Below are 15,509 nucleotides of genomic sequence, written 5' to 3'. Positions count from 1 at the left end.
TGAAACTGAACAATAAGTTTTAAAGAATAAAGACCAACCAGTTCACTTTACCACTCATGGATGCTCTCAAAAATTATTTTGCGTGTGGTACAATCTAAAACAAGCAGGTACACACAGCCCGGGGTTTGAAGGGCAGTCGGGGCAGTACATACAAACCTCCTTCCGCAAACCTCTTCGCCAACAGACTATAAATCTCCGACTGGGAAAGTCTTTTGAGGTTGTAGGAGGAATTTGATCAGGAAGGTTGCGATCTTTCAATCTGGCAACATCCTCCACCACTCCAACTCTAGGAACACTTGCCTGTTCCACTAAAACAAGGCTGCCTATTACAGACTCCTGAAACTTTACAAAAGTCATCTTTGACTGGGGACAAGATTTCTGGAACACAACAAAAGCATTAAAGGTTGCCAAGTGGAAAATATGGATAGCCAACTTCTTGTACCAAATGTAAGCCTTACGAAGAGCAGCATACGGTTCCAACCTCTGATCTACTCTGTCAACACCACCCATGTACTTATTGTAGTCCATTATGCACACAGGTTTGCGCACTTCTGCAACCTGACCCCAAACAGTCACCGGTTCAGTGCTTTCATCATGTATGGAAGTCAACATGTAGACATCTCTCCTGTCTGAAAACTTCACAACTAGAAGCTCCTCACAACGCAATGCACTGCACTGTCCCCGAGCAAGCTTTCGACAAACAAGTTCTTTTGGGAAACCTTTACGATTTGAGCGGATTGTGCCACAAGCAACAGTGTCCACTTTGGCCAATTCCCTGAACAACCGCACACCAGTGTAGAAGTTATCGACATACAAATGATGGCCTTTGTTAAAAAATCCACGACCAAGTTCCCACACAATTTTCTCAGTCACTCCAAAAGTCGACGGACAACCAGGGGGGTTAATCCTGGATTCCTTACCAGTGTACACCCTGAAATTAGAGACATATCCAGTCTCACTGTCAGACAGCATATAAAGCTTAATTCCATAGCGTGCCCTCTTACTAGGAATGTATTGCCGAAAAACCAAGTGGCCCTTGAACAACAGCAAAGACTCATCCACTGCAATTTCTTTCCCAGGATAAAAGATCTCAGGAAATCGATCAACAAAATGATCAATGACAGGCCGAATCTTGAAAAGACGGTCACAATCAGGGTGATCTCGTGCCAAAGCAGAACTATTGTCAACAAAATGCAACATCCGAAGCAGAAGCAAATACCTATCACGACTCATGACTGCCGGAAATATAGCTGTTGCCATCAAGGGACTAGTCGACCAATATGAAGACATTGATGGTTTCCTAAGCAAGCCCATCAAAAAAGTTAAACCCAAAAACTTTTTCATCTCCTCCAAATTTGTGGGAGTCCACCGGGTAGCTCTAGCGTGGGGCTTAAGGCTGGCACTGTTCGCCCTCAAAAAAATTTCAGCATACAAATTAGTCTGCTCTACAATCTCTGCCAAAAACACATCATCCATAAACAACTTGAAAAAATCAATAGGCAAAAAGTTTTCAGTGTTCACCCTACACCCTGGAACACCAGTAAATTCAGGCAATGCCGGCTGCACCATGCCTGGTGCAACCCAGAGGTCAGAACTTTCAACGTCAAGTCTTGCAGCCGCAGGCTGCCGCCCAGCTGCCTCTTGTCTCACCACACCAACTGGAAGTCTAGTAGCCCCAGATGCCTCTTGCCGCACTATTGGCACAGCAATGTCCTCCGCAACCACAGGCACGTCATCCACACCAAAAGTAGCTTCATCAGCACTCAGAGTGTCTTCATCATCAGATGAAGCCATGTGTAGAGAAAACTCACTACCTGAATCTTCACCTCCCACCTCTGGCTCAGAATCAGAGTCAGTCTCTGGACCATGGTCAGAGGAAGAATCAAAAAGCATTCCAACAACTTGCTGAGCAGTAATCCGGCGGCTAGCCATTATCCTTACAAATAAAGGAGTCTGCACAAACAACTCAACAACCCCAACAATGTGCAAAGTAAGTTAAAAAATGTAAGCCTTTATCACAAATATCTATTTTTAGAAAAAATATACAATTCACTTACAAGAGACAACTACACTCACCAGCACCTACTCTGCAAAGACACAGCAAATGGGCAACGATATCCCACTAGAAAGAAGAAAAAAAACTCACATCTACAGAAGTACACATCAAAAACAAATGCAAAACATGTTTTACAACCACAAAAAACAGAAACCAAACATACCAGTATTACTACACACTTAGCAAAATAAACAATTACATTACAATTGAACAAAAAAAGGTCTCTTACCAAACACATGCAACTACAGAAACAGCAGAACAGAACCACCAGTAACGGAACCGCACACTGCAACAATCTAAAGAGAAAATAAAACAATACACATTACACGCCGGGAGGCGTCACCAGGCGCTTTACAAACCCCTTTAATAATAATAATAATTAGAAGAAACAAAAACAACACACATTACAACAGGCTATGTCACAGGGTATGTCACAAATTGGGTGTCTGTCCCCATGGGGGGCAGAATATAAATCATTAAAAACATGGGCCCCCTGGAAGCAACCCTACGGAGGGCAGAGAGGCCAAATAAAGACACGGCAGAACATACTTTTGAAAACGAATGGGCCCAAGGAAGCAACCCTTGGCCAAGGGGTCACTCCCTATAAAAAAAAACAATCCCTGTAGTCTAGTGGGCTTTTCTATCCCCCCCTGGGTCCAGAAACGGTAAAAAAAACGGCCGATCTGCCCCCGGGGGGGCAGAAAAGTCTAAAACAAATTGTGGACCACTTGGAAGCAACCCTTACCCAAGGGGTCGCTTCCATTATAAATATAATATAGTCCCTGGTGTCTAGTGAGCTTTTCTGTCCCCCCCCCCCCCCGGGTCCAGATCACGGTCCAGGGGGGGGGGCAGAAAAGTCTATAATTAATTTTTATGCCCCTGGAAGCGACCCTTGCCCAAGGGGTCGCTTCCTTTACTAATATAAACACAATCCCTGGTGTCTAGTGGGCTTTTCTGCCCCCCCCCCTCCCTGGGTCCAGAATCCCCTAAAAAATGGGCGATCTGCCCCCAGGGGGGGGGGGGGGGGGCAGAAAAGTCTAAACAAAAATTGCATGCCCCAGGAAGCGACCCTTACCCAAGGGGTCGCTTCCTTTCATCAAAAAACATAATCCCTGGTGTCCAGTGGGCTTTTCCGCCCCCCCCCCTGGGTCCAGATCACACGCTAAATCGGGCGATCTGCCCCCAGGGGGGGCAGAAAAGTCTATTTCAAATTATTAGGGCCCTGGAAGCGACCCTTGCCCAAGGAGCCACTTCCTTTTCCAAATAAAACATCCCTGGTGTCTAGTGGGGCATTCCTGGTGCAGGATCGCGACGCTGTGCGCGATCGTGAACCAGGAATGCCCTGCATTGGGACATCAGGGGAGAGAAAACAGTGTTTCCTCCCCCCTGATGCCTCAAGGCACCGAGAAAAAGCCCCCCCGCCCCACCAGAGAGCAGGAAACACACCTACCTGCTCGACGCGCTGGAAGCAAATGGCTTCCAGCGCGTCTAGCACTTCCGCTGCCACCCCCACTACAGGCAACAGGATCGGTGCCCCAGGGGGGGAGCGCCAGCGCTCCCCCCGAGGGCTGTGATGATGACGGAGCGGTTCCGTCATCAGCACAGCCCAACCGATGCGGATGACGGAACCGCTCCGTCATCAGCATCGAAGGGGTTAAAAGTTTTTTAAAAAACTATTTTCATGATTATCCCAGATAATGTCTACCTTTGAAATTTACATTAAATACAAAGATATATCGTTTTAAACATTATAAAACTTTAGTGGGGCACGCGTGCGGGGCGCCGTACAAGCGTACCTGACGTCACGCGGAAGCGCCGCGTAACGTCAAAACGTATTCGTAGCGGGTACGCGCAGAGTACAATTAGCCGTACAAAGGACGGTGCGATCACCGTACCCGTACCGTCAATGTAGAACTGGCAAGGTTCATCGAAGACCACGCCATCCTCGACCCTTCCTAATCCAGATTCCTAAGCAACCACAGCACAGAGACTGCCCTAATCACCGCCACTGACGACATCTGCACCCTCCTCGACCAAGGCCAGACTGCAACCCTGATTCTACTCGACCTATCAGCAGCTTTCGACACCGTCTCCCACCACACACTCGCTGACAGACTACATGACGCTGTAGGAAGTGCTACATAGGCTACAGGTTGTACTGAACTCCGCTGCTAGATTACTCTGCAAACTCCCCAACAGAACGGCTACCTCAGCCTCACTGCGTGACCCCCACTAGCTCCGGATTGACAATCAATCGTGCCAAATTTAAAGCACTGTGCTACATGCATAAGATCAATTCGGACGAAGCACCTCAGTATCTTAAAGCCTTAGTACACCAATATAGCCCCCCCCCCGTCTTCTTCGATCCTCCAACCAACACAAATTCCAAATCCCTAGGATCAGACGAGTCAGAATGGGTGGACGCTCCTTCTCCCATCTGGCTCCCTCACTCTGGGACTCTCTCCCTTACCATCTACGCACCGAACAACATTACCTCAAATTCCGTAAAGATGTAAAACATGGCTCTTTAATAAATAACCCCTTTCTGTTTATTACCTAGCCTTTCCTTTCCATCTTTCTGCGTTCTTTAGCGCCGGGAAACCTTTGGGTAGCTGTGCGCTGTACAAATGTAATAAATAAATACAAGGCACCGCCCTCGACTGGATCAGATGGTTACTCACCTGCAGGAGCCAAAGGATCAGACTGCCCCCTTCCTCTCTGAACTCACGGAAATCAACTGCGGAGTCCCACAGGGATCATCACTCAGCCCAACCCTCTTCGACATCTACATGGCTCCCCTCTCCACCATCGTCCGACTGCAGACCCTCAACATAGTCTCCTACGCTGACGACACACAGCTTATCCGATCCCTCACCAGGGCCCCCACCACCACCACCACCACCACCAGACTCAACTTCCAGGAAGGTATGCAGGACGTCGCAGCCTGGTTTAGCAACAGCTACCTAAAACTCGACTCTGAGAAGACGGAAGTCCTCATCCTCGGAACCACCCCTTCGGCATGGAACAACTCCTGGTGGCCCACTGCCCTCTGCACCCCCCCCCTGATCCCCACGGACCACAGTAAGAACCTCGGCATCCTACTCTACTCCTCCCTCTCAATGAATCAACAGGTTAACGCCGTCACCTCCAGCTATTTCAACACCCTCTGCACCCTCTGTAAGACCTTCAAATGTATCCCCCCGAAAACAGTCACCCACGCACTCATTACCAGCAGGCTGGACTACTGAAACGCCATCTACGCTGGCATCAACAAGTCTCTACTCCGCAAGATCCAGACAATACGGAACACCACTGCTAGACTTGTCCTTGGGGTCCCGCGACACGAATACATCAGCCAACACCTATGCAAGCTCCACTGGCTCCCCGTCGAGAAAAGAGTCACCTTCAAGATACTCACCTACGCTTACAAATGCCTACACAACACCGGACCCCAATACCTCAACGAGAGAATCACCCTCCACCTGCCCAAACGAAACCTCGCTCCACCAACCTCCTCGCGGAAACCCCGCGCATCCGCAGAGCCAGATCAGGGGCAAGCACCTTCTCCTACTTTGCGGCCAAGACCTGGAACGAGCTCCCCACCGACATCAGATGTGCCCCCTCCCTAAAACACAGGAAGGCTCTGAAGACCTGGCTCTTCGACTGATATGGAACTGCTAACAGCCCCCCCCTCGACCCCCCCCCCCCGCGCCTCGAGACCCTCACGAGTGAGTAATGAGCTTATAATTCCCATGATTGATTGATTGACCTGAGATTTTTCCTGTGTGTCCTGAAGACCTACAAGATACCTATGTACAAACGTATCAGGAGGGACAAGACTCATCTAAACAGGTTTTATGTTAGGGTCTGAACACAACACATGCAGGGGGATACCAGTCTCGTTATCACATGGCATGCCTGGATTCTATGCCCAATTTTCATTGATGGATATTTCTTTTGATGGGACTTTTTGAAGAAAATAAGTGTTTCTGAAATACTACTGAGCAGCATCATGCGAGGTATGACTTGTTACTTTCAATTGTAATCCCCAGCTCACCAATTCCATCATCAGTACAACAAGTTTCAGGGTTACTCTACGGGCCATACATTATGCCAGCTGAAGCCGTCCTCACCCATCCATTACCTTACACAGACCTAAGATAGTGCTAGAGGCAGAAGTAGTGCCAGGGGTCGAGAACAGCAGCTGCAGCAATGCTCTTCACCTTTGTCTCCATTCAAAACCCTGTAGTTTGCGTTCAAACATGATCTGGGACTGGACGGTTGGTGGCTTAGACATTGCCTACCAAACTGGCGCTAAAATCCCATGTACATTGCCTACCAAGCTGGCACTCAAATACCTTGGTCTAATAAGCTCTCCATATAGTCCAAGTTATTTATGCCCCTCTGTTTCTACAGACCCCAATTTAACTTCCCCGTTTTTACACAGAGTTAAGCGAACCACACCAATATCCTTTCCCAGGAAGTGTTGATGTAGCAGTGAATTGGCTTTTACTCTCGTTGCTTCATAGTTCCCAAAAGGGATGGGAGTTTTTAACTCCTTCCTCAAGATGAAGAGTTTCAAGATGATAACCCTGGCAGGTTCTGCTGGTCTTGAACCACAAGTAATGGATGAAGTACCTAGATCTGGGGGTAACATACTGACATATACGAGTCCTCCAACCCCACAGGATTTCTCTCTGCTTTGACATGCGATCCAACTACTTCTAGGTTACCATCTTGCCTTTTGACCTTACATTGGCCCCTCTAGTCTATATGACCGTCATGTCAGTGGTTGCTGTCTCCTTTTGAGGCCAGGGTCACATGTATTCCTGTTATCCCGTTCATCTGGCCGATCATCCACCCCTGGGTTTTCCATCAGCAGATTCAAATTTCATCTTCAGCCCTAACAGAGGCTGCTGTTTATAAGCGCCATATTGGACAAGTTTGCTTATAAGACGATTGTACCTCCTCAGCGAGTCTGGTATATTCATTCTATGACCCCAGTGTTTTGAACAAGATCGCCTCTGTACCTGGGCCGTTTTGCATTTTGTGTGCTGCTGATACCCAGTGCTATGTGGCACAAGAGGTCCCTTGAACGGAAGCTGCATCCTCAATGTGCCTAACATTAGGGAAACCTGTTGGACAAGACTTGTGCCTCTGACGACACAGCTCAGAACCTTCTGTGTTGAATGACTGGTACAAATTTGACCTGCAGCACATTCTATATATCCTCTCTGGAAATCACTGTGGTGACAGATGGTTTTTTGTTTTGGTTGAGATGCTCACCTAGGCAAGTTGGAATTCAGAGGCCTCTGGTTTCTGGTGCAGCAGCTTTATCACATACATCTTCTGGGTAGCCATGCCATCCTGCTGACTTGCAAGATCTTTCTGGACATTTCAGTTCTGGTGTTGAGGGACAACACGTCTGCCATGTGGTACTGTAACAAGCTGGGAATTCTGGGGCCACAGGCCCCCGTCTGGATACATTTAGGGTGTGATTCTAGTTTGCACTCCTGAGAAGATCTCTGGCCCTTTCGTCCGGGCAGACAAACTCAACATGTGTCATCTTGCTGACCACGAGTGGCATCTGCTCCCAGAAAGGGGGTCAGAGGGGTATTATTATGGCAACTTTGCAAAGTTGGGAATGCTCTTAGTACATCTTTTTTGCTGCCTCCGTTAACATTCGTTGCCCAGTGATTCGGCTTTAGAGTTTTCTTCTCAAGGGTCTCTAGGAGCTGTGTTTTTTCTTTTTTTGGAATTTCTGCTTCCTGTATACCCTTCCATCACTGCCCATGATATTAAGTGTGCTGAAAAAAAGCCAATTGGGACATTACTAGGCACATTATGATAGACTTGGACTGGATTTGTATAGTTTGGTCACCCACTTCTTTATTTTAAGCATATGCTCTCTTCTTCTTTACGAGGATCTGCTGTCCCGAAAGCAGGGCAGGGTTTAACACCCGCTCATCCACATTGTGTGGAGTTTAAGTATCCCTTAGGGGTAGTGGATATCATGCAGTTGGCAACGTCTGTCATGCAATTGTGGAAGTTGGTATTGGTGTTGCTGCTGTCTTCGGATAGGGAGAGGAGGAATTGTGTGTTGTCGGCATAGGATATGATATTGAGTTTGTGGGTTTTGCTGATGCTAACCAGAAATAACAGGCGCGGTATGAATGTTGTGGCTCTTTATATGCCTACCTTCTTTTAAAATGGCCAATGAGATTTTGCTAGCCAAAATCTCACAAGATCTTGCCGTTAGGAGATCACTTCCAGTAATCTTAGTGTTGGGTCCTGTTCTGTTGAATGGGTCTTCCTGCTCCTGATGCTCCAGTACCACTGAGCATACATCTTGAAGGGTGAAAGCTAGAAATTCACTTTCCCATGCAGTTTCTTCCTGCAAAACGCCCATCTGTCTCTTCTTGCCCCTACTGACACCACAGGCATGGTTAATGAGGTGGCCATATGAAGGGCCTTAGACCCTCTCCCCTTCCCCCATGACATGCAGCACATAAAAGCCAGACCTGTTGACTTTGCCAGTGCTTTGTTTGTTTGTTTGGGAGCTACCATTACATAATCTACAGTTTGTACATGTTGGCTTTTAAAAAGAAGCAAGAATAATTACTTCTCGAACAAGAGAATCTGCCTTAAAGTGTACGATCAGAAACCCGGAAATTCATGCCGAGAACATCAAGTGCTTGTCTGGTGACTAAGATGTTTTACCTGTGCTTTAAATATTTTACATGGGAAACGTCTTTCATATGCTTGTTTACGTTTTAATGGCAGTTTTACTGAATGTGTCGTACTTAATGGATGCTTATACTAATTAAGTGCTCTTAGTTTGGTATGTTCTTTTGTTATGGGAAAATAAAGTTGATAAGTAGGTACTTTTTAACACGCGTATGTCTCTTGATTAACAAAATAATGATGACATAGCTCTAGAGGTGATTGGATTCCCAGTTTGTTTTCTGTTCTTAATGCTTATTTATTATTATTGTTCTTTTCAGGGCTCCGAACCAACAGCGTTCTCTATATTCACACAAGCTATTATTGGGCAGGTGGGATTTGTAGATGCCGAATTTTGTACCACTTGTGGGGAGAAAGGAGCAGAAAAAAGATGTTCTGTCTGCAAAATGGTAAGATTTACTGCGTGTTATCAGGCAACTTAAAGGTACGGAGAGTACAAATATAAACGAGCACTGGCACATCCAATAGGTGTGATTTTTTTTTTTTGTGTGTTCTTTCGAAAACACATGCATTATGCAAAGAATTGGCAACATAATTTAAATATAAGGGACAGTCCCAGCAGTGCTGGCACAGAAATGCACTCTTTTTCAGGGAGTAGTGCATATGTGATCAAAGTGCTGTCTCTGACAGCGTAAGATAGCCTATTGGTTGTAGTGACCGATATTTTTGGTAGATAATCGGTCCGATTATGACCGTTGCCCACCACCATCTCAGCATATTTTAGCCTAATATAGTGATGTGTAGGCCTGAAGTTACAAAGTGGGGTTTGATTATATCTCTTTCTGTTTCTGACTTTATCTTGCTTAATGGCAGGGCTTGCCTATTGGCTTTGGCATACTAATTTTGCTCTTTTGCCTGGAATAGAGGCCTATGCTTGAGCAACTCCATATTCTAAGCTGTTGCCATCTTCTGAGCGTCTCTAGGTGAGAGGTTCTACTTGTTATTCGCTCTTCCTGAACCAGAGAGGACTGGTTCTTGTCAGAGGAATGTGCTCAATCTTTGCCGGAGTCATAACAAAGGCCTGATCAACCAGAGGTGTGACCTTAGTACGAAGTGGTACAGTCTCTGATGAGAAAAGAAGGCGAGTGTTGAGTAAATACCAACAAATGGAAGATGTAGAATTGAGTTTATTCTTATAAATGAAGCACTCCCTGTATACAGCTCCGGTCTCTGAGTCGATCACCAGTAACTGACAAGAATACAGTTAGAGCATACAGTACAAAAGCTGCCAACTGAGAATGGTCTCGAGTGATGTACAATTGAATAATAATATCACTCGAGACCAAATTGAATAAAAACAATAGCACGAGTCGGCGCGAGTCCACGTGATGAATGCACGAGGGAAACCTCGCATCAAGCATGTACTCGCGCTGACTCGCGCACAACACAACACACCTTCCTCCCTTATGAGAAAAAGAGGAAGAAAAAAAAAACATAGTGAATTACATTTTTCTGATAATGAAAGCAACAAAATCAGACAACCATTTCGGTTTCTTGGTGACTCTTTTAGGTAAGGAAACACTGCTATCATGACAGGTTGTTACAGTAGGTGCAGTATCCTGGTTGGTAATACAATTACTTGAACAGCAAGGTAAAACATCTGCAGTGCAAGAATCTTTATCCAAAAAGGAAAAATCAGAATGTTCAGGAATAACTTCTTTACAGTAAACATCCTTGTCAGCTTTGAGGACAGCAATCCTACTCAGATTCCAAACCTTATTATTGGATAATCTCACAGAGTTTTTTAAGACTTCTGAAACTTCAAAAGGACCCATAAATGAACTCTCACCTTTTTTTACTTTCCATGGTTTCTTGACCTTTACCATCATGCCCACTTCTACCTTGGGATCTTTTTTTGAACCATGTTTCTCATCAAAGTATTTTTTGTTTGAGTAATGAGTGCGAATAAGGTTTTCCTTGACTATATTCAAATCCACATTGGAAGGAGTGGATTTTATCAACCACGAGGGATTCACCTTTGTCCTAGGAACTCTTCCTCTCATGATCTCAAAAGGAGAATATCCCGTCATTGAGTTCGTGGTTGTCCTGTACATCCACACCTTCTTAAAAATCTCTATTTCCCATGTTTTGTCATCATTACTAGTGATCTGTATGGCTCCTTTCAGAACTCTATTGAATCTCTCTATAACCCCATTCCCACTGGGATTATATAAAGAAGTAGTAGAGTGAACAATGCCAAGTCTTGAAAAGTAATCATTAGCTTTCTTGGAGATAAATTGTACACCATTGTCTGACATTATCTTTGCTGGTAACCCTTCTTCAATAAAAACTTTATCTAGGAAACACAAAACCGAATCAGTATCTATCTTCTGGACAATTTTGATAATGGGCCATTTTGAGAAAATGTCAATAGCTGCTATAACATACTTGGATTCGCAGCCAATGGGACCCATAATGTCTATAGTAATGGTTTCCCAAGGATTATTTGGAATACTATGTGTACCCATATTGGGTTTTAAAGTAACTAAGGACTTATCAGAATTGGCACATACCACACAATTTCTGACTAACCTTTCAATAAACATGTCCATCCCTGGCCACCAAAATAAATGTTTAACCTGTTGCTTGGTTCTAACCATTCCACTATGACCTTCATGACTCTGTGAAACTATAATTTTCCTCACACCCACTGGTGGTACAATGCGTTCACCCCTTTTAATGATGTTCTCACAATATGAAAGTTCCGACCTTACTTCCCAGAAGCTTTTCAATTCTGGACTCAAATACTTCTTTTCAGGCCAATTACTAACTATATAACTTGCAACATTTTTTAAAATTTCATCACTCTCAAATTTCTCTTTCCACAAAGTCTGATCAATTGAAATGGGACCCTCATCATGTATCATGGCAATCTGGAAATTGTCCCATTCATTATGTAAATCCTCTTGAATGGGTAAGGGCATCCTAGACAAAAAATCTGCAGAAACATTCTCTCTTCCCGGTAAGTATTGTATATTATAAATAAAATCCTGCAAACGCATGGACATGCGTGCAATTCGGGCTGAAGCTCTTAACATGCCTTCTGTAGTAAGTAGTCGTACTAACGGTTTATGATCACTCCTAAGAGTGCATTCTTTACCCCAGACAAACACTCTGAAATGTTCCAGAGCCCAAATGCATGCTAAAGTCTCCCTTTCTATTGTGGAATACTTTTCCTCAGCAGGAGTAAGTGCCCTTGAAGCATGTGCAATGATCACTTCTTTTCCCTCCTTATTCTTTTGCGAAAACACAGCACCTAGTCCTTTTGCGCTAGCATCAGTAGTAATAATGTTTTCTAGAGAAGGATCAAAACAAGCTAATGCACTTGCAGAGCAGATAGCATTCTTTACATCACTGAACTCTTTCTCGCATTCATTAGTCCATTCAAAGACAACCCTATTTTTAATTAGTTGCCTGATATTATATGTTCTGCATGAGAAGTCAGGTACATATCTAGCGTAGAACTCAACTAACCCTAAAAAGGATCTTACATCATCTTTAGATAAAGGGTGAGGAGCTGATTTAATCGCTTCTAAAAGAGAAGGTTTAGGCTTGATACCCTCTGCACACAATTCATGGCCTAAGTAATTTACAGAATGTACACCAAATTTGCATTTCTCATGCTTAATGGTAAGGCCATGTACATTAAGTGCATTTAAAACCTCCTCTAAAGCCATGATATGTTTGTCTTTGTCATCATTGAACACCAAAATGTCATCTTGAAAGCAAATGGCATTTTTACAATCTTTCAAAATGTCTTGCATGACCCTCTGGAAAATTGCTGCTGCGGACGCCAGTCCAAAAGGCATCCTGTTGAATCTGAAACACCCAAAAGGTGTAGTAAACGCCGTCAAATCCTTACTCTTTTCATTCAACTCTATCTGGTGATACGCAGCAGATAGGTCGATTGTTGAAAAAATATTAGACCCTCCAACCACAGATAACATTTCAGAAATACGGGGAAGGGGAAATTGATCTATAACAATATTATTGTTAAGATGGCGAAGGTCAATGCATAATCTCACCTTGCCATTAGTTCGCCTGGCAACCACTATGGGCGAAACCCATTCAGAGGACTCTATTCTATCTATTATGCCTCCTTCCACTAAAGCATTTAATTCACTCTTAACCACCTCTCTGACAGCAAAGGGAATATTGCGAGCTTTATGTATTTTAGGGCAAGCATTATCTTTTAAACGGATTTCATGTTTAAAGCTGGTTAACTTTCCAATGCCTTTAGAAAAAACATTAGGAAATTTACTTAGCATCAAAGAAGAAATGCCATTTTGCTCATCAATCAACATCACTGGAGTAGGACTATTAGGATCCAGTACAATGTCAAGTTTTCCACAGTCAAACCAACTTAGAACTGAGGGACCCTTCTTTGAAACATATAGTTTAGCAATGCACTTTCTGTTCTTAAATCTAAAAACTAAAGTTCTGAATCCTAAAATATCTATCCTTCCACCAGAATATCCTTCAGGACTAATGTCACTTTCTTCTAAGTGACTGCAAAGTCTAGGTACAAACAATTTTTTCCAGACAGATTCACACACTATGGAATAAGGTGAACCAGAATCTGCATACATGTTAATCTTTACACCTCCGATAACCATGTCACACAATGGCTTTTTCTTGATGGAATGGTCATTTACATTTAAAACAGTAGAGTCTTTTATGTTTAAAACAAATAAACATTCATTGGAGTCATCTGTGAATCCATCCTCATCACTATTCTCATTCAACTCAATGCATTTGACTTTTTGATTTGTATTACCCCTTCTGCAGGCAGAAGTAAAATGTCCTTTCAAACCACAATTGGAACATTTCTGTTTTAAGCCAGGGCAAGTTTTGTCATTAGCCAAATGTGATTTGCTGTTGCACCTAAAACATTTGAGATTACCTCTTGAGGCTTCAGGATTTATTTTAGAAGAGAATACTTGTTTCTTCTTGAAAGTATCTCTATTTTTACCATCATATTTTTGATTAATTTTTGCAACAACATTCTTACTGACTGAAGCATCATTCCCTTTAACTTGTAATGCACTTCTACAAGAAAGTTCAGCCTTTCTAACAATTGACAATACAAAATCTAAGTTCTCATCACCATTAATCCAAAGTCTTTCCTGTATGGTATCATTTTTAGAGTGCATGACTACTTGATCTCTTATAAAGTCTTCTTGTAAGTTTCCAAATTTGCAATCTAGAGCTAAAGTTTTTAGAGACGAAACAAAATTATCTACAGTTTCCTCACTTAACTGTTTTCTCTGGAAAAACTTAAACCTAGTAATTCCTATGCATACTTTGGGAGAACAATACTTATCAAAATCATAAACAGCTTTGTCAAATACATTCATGTCACCACTAGCTTGTGAAGTAGGGAGTTGATTGAAGGCTTTTAATCCTTCAGGACCCAAACTGTGTAAAAAAATACCCTTTTTTTCTGGGGCTTTCATTTTACCATTTGCATCCAAAGTTTCAATATAATTCAAGAAGTAAGCCTTCCATTCAATCCAAGGCATACAAGGGGAACTACCAGCTGACCAATAACTTTGTGGGGGCGAAAGTGTATAGCCTTGAGCACACATAGTAACTGAAATAAGTAAATAAACAGGATACTTTGCACTGAATATTAATAGTAAAGAGAATAACACAAAAATTAGTCTTAGTAAAATAATGAAATACTTGAGTGTTGCAGAAAAACAAAACAGTCAAGAAAATAGTGTACAAAATCAGAAGATTTCCTGTGTTCTTTTATCACCATCCATTTCTCTGATGAACACCATCCGTTTTTCTGCCTTTCAAATTTTCAAACACCATTCGTTTCTCTGTCCATTGAAGTGTTTACTTCGTTATTTAAATAAATCTCCTCGTTTTTCAATAGAAAGAGGAAAGAAACGAAGTCACCTTGTCAGTTTCATCCAGAATAGTAAACCAATGGAAAGCGGCGTCACTAACTTTCCTATGAATTGTAGCAATTGGTTCTGTTTAATCCAATCAGTGAAAGCGCACTAAATGTAGGATTTAGTTCCTCTTAAACGTCAGCCAATGCGTGTATCGGAAGGATTTGCTAGCGCGATCAAGAAATGAAGGCGCGCACCTTCACACGCGATTGAAATAAAATCGGCTTTTCAGCTGGAAAGTCAATTCCTCAAATTATTTGGGAATTCAGTTCCTCAGAAGACTGTGCATCGCTTTCATGTAAGTTGGAGCGTAATAGAAAGCTTTTAAATGCTTTGATTATTTTCAAAAAATACGTAAATGAGTATTAAAATGGACAGGAAGTGCTTCTTTCAGGAACAGGTTCGGTGCTCCGTCCTTCGTCGCCAAGTTTGTTGAGTAAATACCAACAAATGGAAGATGTAGAATTGAGTTTATTCTTATAAATGAAGCACTCCCTGTATACAGCTCCGGTCTCTGAGTCGATCACCAGTAACTGACTAGAATACAGTTAGAGCATACAGTACAAAAGCTGCCAACTGAGAATGGTCTCGAGTGATGTACAATTGAATAATAATATCACTCGAGACCAAATTGAATAAAAACAATAGCACGAGTCGGCGCGAGTCCACGTGATGAATGCACGAGGGAAACCTCGCATCAAGCATGTACTCGCGCTGACTCGCGCACAACACAACAGCGAGTCTTGCTAGAAGCTTCGACAAGCGTTTCCACTGGTTACTAAAGGAGGTGTCTGAGCTCTGATCTC

The 15,509-nt window shown here is 43.3% G+C and overlaps 1 protein-coding gene across 2 annotated transcripts in view; it reads left to right on the top strand.

Moving 5' to 3' along the window:
* The window catches only part of ANKMY2 (ankyrin repeat and MYND domain containing 2), a 187,642-nt gene that overhangs the window by 117,754 nt on the left and 54,379 nt on the right, over positions 1 to 15,509 (top strand). For both annotated transcript variants that reach the window (XM_078663774.1, XM_078663775.1), the window contains exon 8: positions 9,061 to 9,189. In XM_078663774.1, coding sequence (XP_078519900.1) covers positions 9,061 to 9,189 — 129 coding nt within the window. The remainder of the gene's footprint in view (positions 1 to 9,060; positions 9,190 to 15,509) is intronic.

Source organism: Lissotriton helveticus, chromosome 10 (assembly GCF_964261635.1).
Source record: "Lissotriton helveticus chromosome 10, aLisHel1.1, whole genome shotgun sequence".
In the NCBI taxonomy this organism is placed as follows: Eukaryota; Metazoa; Chordata; class Amphibia; order Caudata; family Salamandridae; genus Lissotriton; species Lissotriton helveticus.
Note: the sequence above shows the minus strand (reverse complement) of the source record. Positions and strands in the feature narration are given on the sequence as shown.